Genomic DNA, 15,304 nt, shown 5'->3' with positions numbered 1-15,304 from the left:
CAGGCTATTTTTAAAAAAAATTCTCAGTAATCTTTTGGGTGACCACCTAGGAGTGTCCACCTGTAAGCAAGACATTCTTTCTGCCAGTTGTGGACTCTAAGACTAAATGCTGCATCTAGGCTTATGCGGGGATGATGACTAGTTCCTCATGTGCAGACCACCAGAACAAACAATATGACTAGTAAGATGGTTTGCCCTGCCAAACAAAAATATTAAAAAATGACTAACTGCTTTTAATAAAAGTCAACAATTTAACCAAGTAATTAGCAATTTCTATTTTCGATATTAGTAAACTGACAAGTCATGCAGTCATTTAGAGATATAAAATTCCTAACAGGTATTTCCAAATTTGGAGTTCCCATCATGGTACAGTGGAAACAAATCTGACTAGGAACCATGAGGTTCGACCCCTGGTCTCGCTCAGCGGGTTAAGGTGTTGCCGTGAGCTGTGGTGTAGGTCGCAGATGCAGTATGGATCCTGTGTTGCTGTGGCTGTGGTGTAGGCCGGCAATTGCAACTCCGATTTGACTCCTAGCCTGGGAACCTCCATATGCCACAGGTGTGGCCCTACAAAGACAAAAACAAACTATATATATATATATATATGAGAAACTGAATATATACATACAATGGAAAATTACTTCGCCATAGAAAGAAGTAATGATGTATGTTATGACTTGCATGAAATTTGAAAACATCGTGCTAAATGAAAGTAAGACATGCAAGGCCACATATTGCATAATTCCATTTATAGAGAATACTCCAATAAGCAAAACTATACAGACAGAAAGCAGACTAGTGGCTGTCCGCAGCAGAGCAGAGGACAATGAGTGACTGCTAATAAGTATGAGGCTTCTTTCTGTAGTGAAGGATAGGTTCTGGGATGAGAAAATAGCGACTACACTAAAACCACTGAAATTTACACTTAAAAGAGTATTATGACAGGTAAATGATATCTTAGTAAAAAAAATGTAAAATAAAACCTAACAAAAATTCTGGCAATTCAATATGACACTACTTACCAGCTGAAGTTTCCCCATTGTTTCTTCAAGATTCCGAATTTCAGAGAGGTTTTTTTTAATCTCTTTCTAGGAATAAAAAGCCCATTAGGTAAATAACTGAAAGTCAAGAATACTTATCACTAAGTCAGTGCAAGTCACTTTTCAAGTGGTTCCTATTCCCTCTCACCAGTGAGATCTCAGGCTTTAGCCAGCCCCAAGCCTCAATTTCAATGAAGAGGAGGCAAGGTTTAGGGTTCTCTTTAATTTCCTGGTGTCCTGAATGCTTGCAGGGGCCTATGTGGAACATGCGAGACAAGAGGGACACCTGAGAATCTGTCTGTGTGTGTACTTGCAGGACGTGGCTTGAGTCATGAATTTTAGGGTTTGCCTTATGGCCCTGATGTTTCCCCATATCTGACCCATCTGCCTACCCTGCCACTGAGAGTGCTGCAGGCCAAGAGGAAAACATTATGATCTAGTTGGAATCTTGTACTGAGCCAAGCTGTCCTTGAATACTGCCAATGGACACGAGAAGCTGTGCTCAGTATGCTGTGTGCATGGCACAGAACACACAAGAGGAGCAGAAAAGCAGAGGAATGAGATGACGGCAGTGCTACAATGAAGCCAGGGCCACAAAAAGCAAAATTGAAACTGCTCTAATTACATTCTTCATTTTCAAGACTGTCCTGGCTAATCTGGGTCCCTTGAGATTCCATATGAGTTTAAGGGTTTTTTCCTATTTTTGTAAAAATGCCCCTGGCATTTGGAGAGGGATCACGCTCGATTACCAGACCGTTTGGGGGTGCAGACATGCAGACAACATGAGGTCTTCCAAGCCATGGACACAAATGCCTGTCCACTGATTTCCATCTCTAATTTCTTTCAGCAGTGTTTTACATTTTTCAGTGTACAAATCTTTTGCCTCCTTGGTTAAGTTTATCCTTAAGTATTTTATTCTTTTTGACATGACTGTAAATGAAATCATTATTTTCCTCTATGGATTTTAATTACTAACATAGAAAAGTGAACCTGACTTTAATACATGGATTTTGTATCCTGCACCTTTGCTGACTTTTTAAGTTTCTTTTCTTTTTTTAAGTGAAAATTGCAACAATTTTTAATTTTTATTTATATTTTATTTATTTATTTTGCGTTTTAGGGCTGCACACACAGCATATGGAGGTTCCCAAGCTAGGGGTTGAATCAGAGCTACAGTCGCCGGCCTATGCCACAGCCTCAGCAAAGCCAGATCCAAGCCACGTCTGCAACCTACACCACAGCTCATGGCAATGCCAGATCCTTAACCCACTGAGCGAGGCCAGGGATGAACCCCTGTCTTCATGGATACCAGCTGGGTTTGTTAACTGCTGTGCCATGACAAGAACTCTTAGATACCTTTTATTTCCTTTGTGTGTCTGACTGCTGTGACTAGGACTTTTGATATTGTGTTGAATAAAAGTGGTGAGAGTGGGCATCTTTTTCTTGTTCCAGACTTTAGAGGAAAGGCTTTTTAGCTTTTCTTTGTTGAGTATTATATTGGCTGTGGGTCTGTCATAAACGGCTTTTATTATGTTAAGATATGTTCCCTCTATACCCACTTTGGTAAGAGATTTTTATCATGAATGGATGTTGGATTTTGTCAAATGCTTTTTCTGCTTCTATTGAGATGACCATGTGGTTTTTGACTTTTCACACAGCCTCATGCCATGCTCAAAAAATAAACTCAAAAGAGTTAAAGACTTAAACGTAAGACAAGACACCGTAAAACTACTAGAAGAGAACATGGGCAAGACATTCTCTAATATAAAGCACACAAATGTTTTCTTAGGTCAGTCTCCCAAGGCAACAAAAATAAAAACAAGAGTAAACCAATGGGACCTACTCAAACTTACAAGCTTTTGCACAGCAAATCATCCACCAATCCCTCTCCTGGGCTTACATCCTGACGAAACTTACTTCAAAAAGATACATGCACCCCTATGTTCATGCAGCACTATTCACAATAACCAAGACATGGAAACATCCTAAATGTCCACTGAAAGATGAATGGATTAAGAAGATGGGTGCAATGGACTACAAATCAGCCATAAAAAAGAATGAAATAATGCCATCTGCAGCAAAATGGATGCAACTAGAGATTCTCATACTAAGTGAAGGCAGTCAGAGAGAGAAAGACAAATCTAAAATACGGCACAGATGAACCTATCAGCCAGAACAGAAATAGACTCACAGACGTGGAGAACAGACTTGCGGTTGCCAAGAGGGCGGGGGAGGGAGTGGGATGGCCTGGAAGTTTGGGGTTTGTAGATGCAAACTATTACTTTTAGAATGGATAAGCAATGAAGTCCTACTCTATGGCACAGGGAACTCTACCCAGTTTCCTGGGACAGACCATGATGGAAGATAACATGAGAAAAAGAGTATGACTGGGTCACTTTGCTATACAGCAGAAATTGAAGGAACATTGTAAATCAACTATACTTTAATAAAAAAAATTTCTAAAAAGAAACCACAAAACAAACCAAAAGCCTGAACTGTATCAAAAGGGCTCAAGTTCACTACCCTCCAGGAGAATAATGACCAGTCCCACAACACGTACCCTGGCCTCCTCGAGCTCTTTGTCAGCGGTCTCGAGCACTTCTTCTTTATGTCTTTCCAACTGCTGTGCTAACTGATCGATTTCAGTTAACTCCTGGCAGAGTTTTTCATTTTTGTTGCTTAAATTAACAACTTCAGTAGTTACTGTTTCCTTGGTCTCCATGAGCTCTTGTATATGCTTTTCCAGGTCTTTATTAGCTTGCTGAAGAAAGTCAACCTAAACCAAATTTATAATTCATGAGGTAAAAGAATTGCAAAATTATCCTAAATACTGAACTTTCAAAATAATATTTCAAACTACTATAATAATAATAATATTTCAAATATTACATTTTAAAAAATATTTCAAAATAGTATTTCAAAATATGTATTTTAAAAAAAACAAAAAATTAATACCCCAGGTATTTTAGACTTACAAAATTATATTGTTTTGATTTGCAAAGCTGATAATGTGTGGTTTAATAAAAATATCTATTTTCCAGTGTAGAAGGAAAGGATAAGCAGGAAATTTATGTAAAGATTTTCCCAGGGAGTTCCCGTCATGGTGCAGCAGAAATGAATCTGACTAGTATCCATGAGGACACGGAATCGACTCCTGGCCTCGCTCAGTGGGTTAAGGATCTGGTGTTGCCGTGGCTGTGGTGTAGGCCAGCAGCTACAGCCCCAATTCAACCCCTAGCCTGGAAACTGCCATATGCCTCAGGTGTGGCTCTAAAAATGACCAAAACAGAACAAAACAAAAAACAAAAAACAAAACAAACAAACCCAATGCCGAGGTCTAAAAATATGACAAGATTATCAGTATGATGATAATATTAGTTTAGACTGTGATGTCCAACATTGTAGCTACTAGCATCTACACACAGCTACTGAGCACCTGGAAAGTGGCTGGTCCAAACAGAGATGTGCTATAAATATAAAATATACACAGGATTCCAAAGACTTATACCAAAAAAAGTAAAATTTTGCAATGATATTTGACAACATTGATTACACATCATCAAAATAATATTTTGGATACAATTAGGTAAATAAATTAAAATTAATTTCATCTGTTTTCCTTTTACTTTTTTATTTTATTAAAAAAAATTTTTTTTTGTCTTTTTGTCTTTTCTAGGGCCACTTCCACAGCATATAGAGGTTCCCAGGCTAGGGGTCGAATCGGAGCTGTAGCCACCAGCCTTCGCCAGAGCCACAGCAACGCAGGATCCGAGCCGCATCTGCAACCTTCACCATAGCTCACAGCAACACCGGGTCCTTAACCCACTGAGCAAGGGCAGGGATCGAACCCGCAACCTCATGGTTCCTAGTCGGATTCGTTAACCACTGTGCCACGACGGGAACTCCCCTTTTACTTTTTCAATCTCGATACTAGGAAATGTTAAGTTACATATGTGGCTCATATCCTATTTCATCTACTGAACAGCACTGCTCACGTTTGGGACTCACTCTATTCTGGCTGCAGCCCAGGCAGGAGTGACACCTAAATTTCTAAAGGTCACAAGGAAACAACCTAAATGTTCATCGATAGGTGAATGGATTAGAAAGATGTGGTGCACACACACAATGAACACTACTCAGCCATAAAAGAGAATGAAATAATGCCATTTGCAGCAACATGGATGCAACCAGAGATTATCATCCTTCCTAAGTGAAGTCAAACAGAGAAAGATAAATAACATATGATATCACTTATATGTAAAATCTAAAAAAAGACACAAATGAAATTATTTACAAAACAGAAACAGACTCACAGAGATAGAATACAAATTTATAAGTTACCAAAGGGGAAAAGAGGTGGGCATAAGTTAGAAGTTGAGGATTAACAGATACAAACTACTATACATAAAACAGGTAAACGACAAGGTCCCACTGTAGAGCACAGGGGCTATATTTAATATCCTGTGATAAAGCATAATGGAAAGAATATGAAAAGAGAATACATACATATATAACTGAATCATTTCGCTGTACAGTAGAAATAAACTCAACAAGGTAAATCAACCATACTTTGATGAATAAATAAATTTCTAAAGGTCACATGTCCTGCTTCATGTACCTATGGTTTATTCTCTTAAGTATTTAACATTATGGTGTATATATTTCTAGCTCATTAAATATTCTTTAAAAACATGGCATAATTTTCCAACAGTTGCACCCAATTGTGGATACTTTGGCTCTGTCAAATTTCTTCCGCTGTAAATAACACCCAAGTGAACAACCCGGACACTTTTACAACCATTATAAACACTTATGACTTTAGACATTCAGTGAAATAATCATAAAGTCCTTACCTGAATATTTAAGTGAGCAATAAGCTTTTCGTTGGCTTTATTTCTAGTCTCCAGAGAAAGGATTTCAGGAGAGCCACCCCTGCCTAATACACCCGACAGCCGCTCTATCTCTCGTTCTCGTAGTTCAATCTGATGAGACAACGTTGTGCTGGCATATTTAAAAATCTGCTTTTGAACTGAAATGATTAACACTAGACATTTATTTGAATATACTTTCATTTTTATGTTCTACAGTGTATGTAGGAGAATAACATTCATATATGTACCCACACATAAATGGGACTATGAAATACATCTGTGCAAAGCAAAAAACCAGAAAATGTCAACCTAAGAGCTGTCAATAGAGGTTTCATAAGTATTTTTACTGAAGAGATTCTTCTTAACTTAATTTTTCTGTTTTGTTTTTTCCTCCTCTAAGAATAGACAATGTTTACATAAAAAAGAAACATACTAAGTACTGGAACTGAGTTTGAACTACTTCAGTGCTTGATAGAATAAATGAGGAATAAACAAATGAATGCAGAACCCAAAGAAAAGTGAATTGCTACTGAAACTCAATATTAAAAACGACATGAGGCTGGGGTGAATTTAATTAACTACCTATTATTTTAGAAAGTATCAGCTGTATGGTCTAAAACATCACTACTAGAATTCCTGCTGTGGCACAGTGGGTTAAGAAGCTGACTGCAGTGGCTCAGGTCTCTGTGGAGGCCTAGGTGTGATCTTGGCCCAGCACAGTAGGTTAAAGGATCCTGCATTGCCACAGCTGCGGTGTAGGTTGCCACTGCAGCTCAGATTCAATCCCTGGCCCGGGAACGTCCATGTGCTGCAGGTACAGCCATAAAACAGCAACAACCAAGCATCACTACCAACCATGAATTCACACAGAAGAATCTGGGAAAAAACCCACACGCTTTCAAACTTTGGTTTTCCTTTCCAAAAAAAACTGAAAACAAAAACCAAGTATTCAATTGAACAAGCACTTATTGAACAGAGTTCTAAGTACACTGAGATGAATAAGACATGGTCCCTTACTTTGAGCTTTACAGGAAAAGCAAGCAAGCAAAGCAGTAACAGCTTTATTGCATTGTTCAATGGCAGAACAACACAAGGAGGAGAATGACACCAAGGCAGTCAGGGAATAAAGTGACTCGGTCTCCATGATACGGTCATCCTGTGGATAGTCTGAAAAGGTGAAGATGACACTAAGGAGAGAAGAAAGGAGGGTCTTCCAGGCAGTGACAAAGCAGCAGAACTGACTTAGGACAACTAAATGGTATTGCGCTGGGGACTGACGGCTGGAGGCTTGTATAGGAGATTGTATAGGAGGTTTTTAAAAAAGCAAGAAAAGGAAAACCGAAAGAAAATTAGGCCATGAAGGACTTTCAAAGAGAAATTATCAGTCACATCAAGCAAATGAAGACTAAAAGCATCCTTGTGCATGAGCAATTCACATGACTGGTGTGAGTGACTAGATCAGTTACCTGGGGAGGCTGAGCTGTGGACAGGAGGAGGTGGAGTGCCTGCTGCCGCCCTTGGAAAGGGCACCATGAGCACGAGGGAAGGCAGCACAAGATGCTCAAGGGAGCGCCACCACCACAGCGCCTCTTCACACGACAGGAAGGCCAGGAACTGACAACCGCGATGCAGCCCTGTAAGCAGTGGCTAAAGAAAGGAAGAATCCAGATGGGACCCAAGGGAGCAACGGACGAGAGGACAGGGGGCCAGGCGCCCAGGCAGAGCCGAACCCCCTTGGGTCTCCTGGAGAGTTCAAGAAGCAAGGCGGCTCATCTTAAAGGTGGAGAAAGGAGGCCGAAAGAAGGTGCCACTCTGAGAAGGAGGGCATTACAGGCCGAGGAAAGGGAGTGGAGAGAACAGTAAAATCTGGAATACATGGGGAGAAAAACAGCACACAGACTCAAGCAAAACCAAAACAAAACAGATGGATAGCTGAGCGGACTCAATCCAGACTGATAACCACAATACCTTGGTGGTTTCAAAAATGACACAGTCAGGCCATTTTCTCCAAACACCTCAGTTACCTCATGGCGATGGTAAAGACTGGTCAGTTAATGTTCATAAAGTACTTGGAAAAAATGTGATGAAACAATGACTGACTCTAAATTGAAAAATATCAATTAATATAAACTCATGTGCATACTTGATATTTTCATCATCTCTCTATAAAGTAAGTTTTCTGGGTGACATTATTACTTTTATCACTTTAATCTCCATTTTATCCAATTAGTCTTCAAAGTACTCACAAACTTAGTTATGCTAACACACAAGTTATATCTATACTTCTATGTGCAGATTTCTTCACTCCAAAAAGACACAGTCAAGTGCAGAAAATGAAAAGTGTGTTACCCAACTTAAACTTCGGTAAGAAACTTTAAGAAAGCCAGTAATTACCCTAATCAGAATTTAGTCAAAACACCTACAGAAAGTATGAAGAACAAAGCTTATTAAAGTTATGATCTAATTCTGCATCTATTAGCTCCCTGCTTCTTCTGAAAACTGTTTTCTGTATACTGTGCTGGCAGAGAAAACACCCAGCAAATGTGTCAACATAGGAGATTAATTTTCAAAGAGACATATGCAAAATGACAAAATCTACAGTAAGGGTAAGAAAATTATTTAAAATACCATTATAAAGCATAACACATTTCAATAAAAACACCTCTGGAGATGCAAACAGTTAATATTTTGGGAGACAGATGATTCACATTAAAAAAAAAACATTAAAACTACTATTCTTCTCAATGCACAATGAAAGGAACAGACTGAATGCTCTGAAGCCATCTAAGCCATTCCAACTATTAATTCTATTAACAAACTGATGAAAATAGAATGTTGTATTAAAAACAGTATCAGTAATATCAAATACAACCCAACTCCATTTACAATCCCAGCACACCCATCTCAATCCCTACTATGCAAGAAAATAAAAATCCTACCTGCTTATTATAATCTCTCAGTCCACTTTCCATCATTGCTAACTTTTCTTGTAACTGGTAGACTTCTTGCTGAAGTTCGTGAATTCTGAAACACATTTATAACTAAATGCCAATACACTTGTGTTAAGAAATACAAAATAACAAAAACTGAAATTAGATGCCTTCTTTTACAAATTCTCTCTTTTTTTCTTCTCAGTGAGTTAGGAGGTGCTGTGCCAAACAGTTTTGAAATCACAGCATAAAGAGAGTACAACATCCTGGAGATTTAACTTTATAAGAACAGACTGAAAAACTGAGTGGCAAATAATTTTTTGGTTCAACAACCATGGTATGTAGAAGTTCCCAGGTCAGGGATCAAACCCACGCTGCTGCAGTGACCCAAATCAGATCCTTAACTTGATGCACCACAAGGGAACTCTGAGTGGTACATAATTTGAAACTCAGACACATTATACCTATTACTGCAATTTGATCCTTAGGCTAATTCTTTGAGGTACTGCTGTCAATTCTTAGGTTCAGGGAATCAAGTATCTAGTTCAAAATGCACAATATTAGGAGAAATATGGGACTAAAATGTCTCCTGACTCTAAAAGACCCTGTATTTTCTAATGAACTATCCTATAATCCTGGAGAGCAGAAAACTTTTGAGAAACACTGCAGCAAAAAACCTACTGCTTTCTGGAACTCATTAATTCCAAGAGAATCAAGATTTGTCTAAATTATCTGATTTCTACCACTGCCCAAATGTATTTGCACTACATCAACTTTTTTTTTAGGGCCACACCCACAGTATATGGAAGTTCCCAGGCTAGGGGTTGAATTGGAGCTGCAGCTGTCGGCCTACACCACAGCCACAGCAACACCAGATCCAAGCCACATCTGTGACCTACACCACGGCTCACGGCGGCAACACCAGATCCTTAACCCACTGAGCCATGATGGGAACTCTTGTACTACACAAAACTTTGCCAAGAGTTAACATAAATATGACATGACCACTTTCACACTGGAAAAATAAAGCCTAAAGCCAGGTCTGTTTAAAAGAGACTTTCCATGGGTTAAAATGAGTAAGGCTGAACACGGCTATTACTTTAATAAATACTTCCTCCTAATCTAGGTGTAGGAGAAAAGTATGTAGGCAACTATCCTCATATGTATATGTGAATGAATACAATTAAATATGTATGTGCACATGAAAAGAAGATAATCAAAAGACTAATACCATCTGTGATGGTTTGATAAGAAAAATGTTAAGGTGAAAGAAAAAGACAGAAAATGATACATATATAGCCAAAAAAACTCCCTAAATAATATTAATATATTGTCTAAATCCTAGATTATAATTGTACCAGAAAAACAAAACACAGCATTTCATGGGTAAGGTTAGATTACCGTATAGATACAGGTGTATATGCTATGTGAAGACAATTAGCTAATAGATCCTAATCAGTATCTCCACTAAGGTCCTTTCTTATTAAGATACTGAGATGACTCAGGTAGAAAACACCCCACATTCCCATACAATCTGCAAAGCAACGCGCTAACCACACCAGCCACTTCCAGCAGCGCATATCCTGTATCTGGGGTCTCCTGCAGCTCTGACTGTCTTGGAGGCTGTCACTGGTGCCCTCTCACCCTACTGCTCCTCTTACACTTTTCTTAGTGGCAGTTGGTGTATTTCCCTTGTCTCATCTTCAGTACTGGATCATGAGCTTCTAAAGCTGTAGCCCTGTCTTACTCCTCCTAACACCCCATGACACTCACACGGTGCCTTTCCCAGAGAATTCACCAAAACAGAATTTATACCCGATTCCAACTGAAGGAAATACCAGCGACAGTGCTAGGAAATCATGAAGCAGGAATTTCAAAGCTGGTACAAATCTATTCATGTCTACTGACACTGGACAAAAATCTGAAGTACTAAAGAGTCTGAAAAGACTACCTGAGTGATAGAACTAAATGTCAAAGCAACTCTACAGAAAGAGTCTTCAAATGACACAACTTCTGTGAGACAAATATGGACAGAAACATCAGATATATGGTCTATCCCAGTTTCAAAACAAGCAGAAACCTTCTACTCAGAGGACGTTTAGAAAGCATTTACTGAGCACTTGTGCCAAGTTCTGTGCTAGGCACCGGAAATACACTTGTTAAGATAGCAGCCCTATGAACAAGAAACTTAGGGACAACCAAGTGGTCTATTAACTAAAGCCAATGAGGAAGAATTTCCTGCACCTGCTGTCAGCCACTTGCAGGAGGTCTGCAACATAAGGGTCTCGGGGCTGAGGCACTGGGTAGGAGCTGACTTCAGAGGGCGGAGCTGGCTCGTCAATCTGCATACGCTGGCGCCGGAAAGCAATGCTTCTCTTCTTGCCACCTAAGAAAAAACTCAAAGAAGTACTTCAAAAAACTGAAAATGAAAGAGTCTTAGAATCAAATATTTTAGAAGGTCTGCCATTTTTTTTTTAAAGTGTCTCTAGCTCATATCACACACTGATAAAATATTCTCTCCCTTATATACAAATAGCTACCCGATCTTATCAATGCAGTCCTGAAAACCCTGACAAGACATGGTTATAAAACAAGGTTTATTTTCTGCATGCCTGGAACATACGCCCAGGTTTAATCTGTTCCTCCCCTAGACGGAGACCAGACTTTGGCAAGATTAAATTTCAGTGTGCCTTGTGGTGTTTGCTTTTATGAGCTCAAAAAATCATCACCAGCAGAAAACTGTCAAATGAAGAGCTTAAGGCAATGATAACTAAAATAAACACACTTTACCAAGCAATGCCAAAGGAGCAGATAATTAAAACTTTAAGAAGCAAGATTAGTATATAAAGGAATATATACCCTGAATTAGTGGGAAATATTTTCTTAATTATCCTTAAAACTAGCAGGAGTGATTTCTTTCTATGGCTGGATATATCCTGTCTTGGTCCAAATCAAATGAATAATTTGCTTTTTCTAGTATTCAGCCAGGATTAGGCACGTACTTGAAAAACTAACTGACCCTCATGAAGAAAAACATAACCAACAACTTTGTCTTCATTAGAATCCCAGCCAATTTTTCACACTAACTCCTGTTTTGAGGATGAAGAAACTGGGTCAAAAGTATTTCACTGGTTGCTTGTGGTTACACCCTTTAACAAGGTGAACCATTTTCTTCTTCCCTGCCTCCTCGTCATTCTCCTTGGCTGCTCTTTTTCAGTGTCTTTCAAAGACCCTCTTCCACCAGTGCCTTCAAGGCCAGCTTCCCAAGGGTGTTTGGTTTTCCTCTCTTCCCAGTCCACACAGTTTCACTAGGTGATTCCTGTGGTCTTTGTAGCTTCAACTCTCCTGCTATTCCAAGGACTCTCAAACCTGAATCTCCATCTGGCCTGCACTTCTGAGAGCAGAGCGGCACATCCCGCTGCATCTCGAACCTCCACATGGCGGTCCTGTGGGTGTTCCATGCTCACTACCGCCTCTGGGGGTCCCCTCTTCTGCCTTCCACACCCTCTACCTTAAACAGAACCCAGCACCCAGAAGTCTGGGGACTCTGCTTCCCCAGCCTGCCATGCTCATCACTACACTGGGAGATCATACCTCCAAATCTCTCTTGAGCCTGCCCCATTCTTTTCTCAGAAACTTTCTCTTCTACTCACTTCCGAGATGTCTCTCCATCCTTTCTGCTTTGGCTCATGGGCCCCTCTCCATCTCATCTCCTGCCATTTCAGGGCCCACTGGTCCCTCCCCAACCCGCCTCAGTGCACAATTCCTGGACTCTCAGGAGCATCCTCTCTGCTCAGCTACAGGCCTACAGTGATGATGCTTGGACTTTGTCATCAGTTACAACTGTGCCAGCTAACAGACCTTCCACCCTCTTCCAATGGCACTTGTCCTCCTGACCAAACCACTGCTGGTGCTCACCCCACTCTTTAATCCGAGTCTCTGCCCAAGCTCACAACTTTCCTACACCTCATTTATGTCCCTGGCACATGGAAGTTCCCAGGCCAGGGACTCAATCCTAGCTGCAGCTGCGACCTATGCCCCAGCTGTGGCAATATGAATCCTTTAACCACTGTGCTGGGCTGGGGACTGAACCCATGCCTCTGAAGCAACCTGAGCTGCTACGGTTGGACTCTTAACCCACAGAACCACAGCGGGAACTCCCTTACTTCCGTAATTTTAATTCCATGCTTTAGACATTTCAATGATCTTGTTAGGAGCACTGTTGATTCTTCCACCAACTTTATGCCTGGACAACCATCATCTCTGCATGTGCCCCATCATTTCTGTTTTCTTGCTGGACAACTACTGAGCATAAAACTAAAATAGTAAAATAAACCGATAAATAAGAAAGTACATCATTTCCAAATTCTCTGAGTATGAGTTACTTTTATAACTAAAGTAGTAACAATAGAAAAAGAATTCAAATTAATGATAAGGGAAATAAAATTCTGGGCATTGAAGTTAGACTCCTTGTATCTAAGAAGTTATTACCATATAAGTTTCTAAGCACATGTATAAAATACAAGCTAGATCTTCAGAAATATATTTAAAGGTTCTTGTTACTATCCAAATATATCTTTTCAAATACTTGTTTTAAGAAGAAATAGATTCACCTGGAGTTTGTACTACAGCTTGTAAATTCTTTTCTTGAAGTTGTTGAATTTTTTCATTCTTAGCTTTGCTCTCTTTCTCCAAAAGTTTGAGTTTATGAACATATTGATTATTTAGAAATTTCAGATCAGCTGTTTCACGTGCACACTTTTTCAATGTGGTTTTCAACTCTTAAAATGAAAAGAGTTACAGACCATTTCACAGATCAAGCAATAGAAGTTCCTCCATTTCACGAAGTACAAAAGTTACAGTAATTTGAAAGGCTAACTCTTTTTCTACCACTGTTAACAAAATTGCAAGTAAGTCACTAGGCACAAAAAGAAAGTATAGGTTTCTCCTGTGATATGAGCCTACTATAAATCTAGGCTTTTGATCCAGTAAATTGGACATGAAGCTAAGGGACTGTGAATATACGCTGGGTGTCAGGGCTTTTTCCTACTGAATATAAGGAGTTATAATAAGTTCGCCATATAATTACAGTTTGCCCAGTATCTTTGCAATCATTCTGTTCTACCTTCCAGATCCACAACAGGGTGTTAAAGATTCAGAATGACAGATCCATGTATTTCTCTCAGTCAGAGAAAAATAAAAGCTGTTTCAAGAACATTTAATATTCTCTACAGCAATTTTAATTGTAAAAATTTAGTCCATACATGGTGAGGACAATTTAGTTATGGAATGCAGATGTATTTTCTTTCTTGGGAACTCTTTGGCACACCCTGTAATATTTCAGGAGTTGTCAGCAGGAAGACTATAATTTTTTTTTTATGATTTTAATTTTTTCCATTATAGCTAGTTTACAGTGTTCTGTCAAAAACTACACATTTTCTAATCAATAGTTTTAAAAGTAGACTAGCCTTTCCTACATATAAAATGAAAAGGGCAAAAATATTGCACTTTAAAAATCACAAAATTTTACCTTTAATATGTTGGCCTGACTGTTCTCTCAGTTTCATTAATTCCAGGTATAGCTCATTATTTTCCTTACTCAATCTTGTATTTTCAAGTTTATAAGGTTCCAATACAAAATCAAAATTGGCACTTTCTTTTTCAGCTTTCACAGCAGATAATTTTGATTTCCGAAGACTTTCTGTTGTATGAACTAGATCACTAATACGTAAGTACAAGGAACATTCCATTAGCTTTTGATAACTAAAAACAAATCTCTAAAAAGACTTAGAATACATGTTAATGCTAAATGAGCTCAAATCTAAAACCAAACAAAAACAAACACTAGGAGTTTTTCAAGGGACTAGGAAGTATTCAATAATCTCTCAAGACAGCATTAATTAAAAGTTATGGGGAGTTCCCGTCGTGGCACAGTGGTTAACGAATCCGACTAGGAACCATGAGGTTGCGGGTTCGGCCCCTGCCCTTGCTCAGTGGGTTGACGATCCGGCGTTGCCGTGAGCTGTGGTGTAGGTTGCAGATGCAGCTCGGATCCCGTGTTGCTGTGGCTCTGGCGTAGGCTGGTGGCTGCAGCTCCGATTCGACCCCTAGCCTGGGAACCTCCATATGCCGTGGGAGCGGCCCAAGAAATAGCAAAAAGACAAAAAAAAAAAAAAAAAAAAAAAAAAGTTATGAAACATATACACTTAGACTAAATCATCTTTCAATATCCCCTCTCTCTCATCCTCCATGCTGAATAAGTTACCTGATCCTGTGGAATCTGTAAAACTCATTTGTTCATTCAACAAACATGTACTGAATTCCTACCAAATGCTAAGTACCAAGGATGCAACAAATATGAATCAGTTCTTTAGCCCTAAGAACACAGATCAGTGGAATATTCACTCCCTCAATATTAAATGAGCAGGAAAATCAGTAATTAACCCTCTGTCATGCAGCTTAT

At 39.3% G+C, this 15,304-nt stretch overlaps 1 protein-coding gene across 3 annotated transcripts in view; it reads right to left on the bottom strand.

The window, feature by feature from the left end:
• The window catches only part of CEP135 (centrosomal protein 135), a 72,495-nt gene that overhangs the window by 50,685 nt on the left and 6,506 nt on the right, over nt 1-15,304 (bottom strand). Inside the window, exons 3-9 of one of the 3 annotated variants that reach the window (XM_021101350.1) lie at nt 14,372-14,562; nt 13,455-13,622; nt 11,086-11,227; nt 8,851-8,935; nt 5,894-6,022; nt 3,601-3,816; nt 1,023-1,088 (exon numbers count right to left, since the gene is read on the bottom strand). In XM_021101350.1, the coding sequence (XP_020957009.1) occupies nt 1,023-1,088; nt 3,601-3,816; nt 5,894-6,022; nt 8,851-8,935; nt 11,086-11,227; nt 13,455-13,622; nt 14,372-14,562 (997 nt within the window). Of the gene's footprint in view, nt 1-1,022; nt 1,089-3,600; nt 3,817-5,893; nt 6,023-8,850; nt 8,936-11,085; nt 11,228-13,007; nt 13,159-13,454; nt 13,623-14,371; nt 14,563-15,304 lie in introns of those variants that run through there. The other 2 variants (XM_021101351.1, XM_021101352.1) reach the window with 2 other exon arrangements.

This window comes from Sus scrofa, chromosome 8, assembly GCF_000003025.6.
Source record: "Sus scrofa isolate TJ Tabasco breed Duroc chromosome 8, Sscrofa11.1, whole genome shotgun sequence".
Taxonomy (NCBI): domain Eukaryota; kingdom Metazoa; phylum Chordata; class Mammalia; order Artiodactyla; family Suidae; genus Sus; species Sus scrofa.
This window is presented reverse-complemented; position numbering and strand designations above follow the sequence as displayed.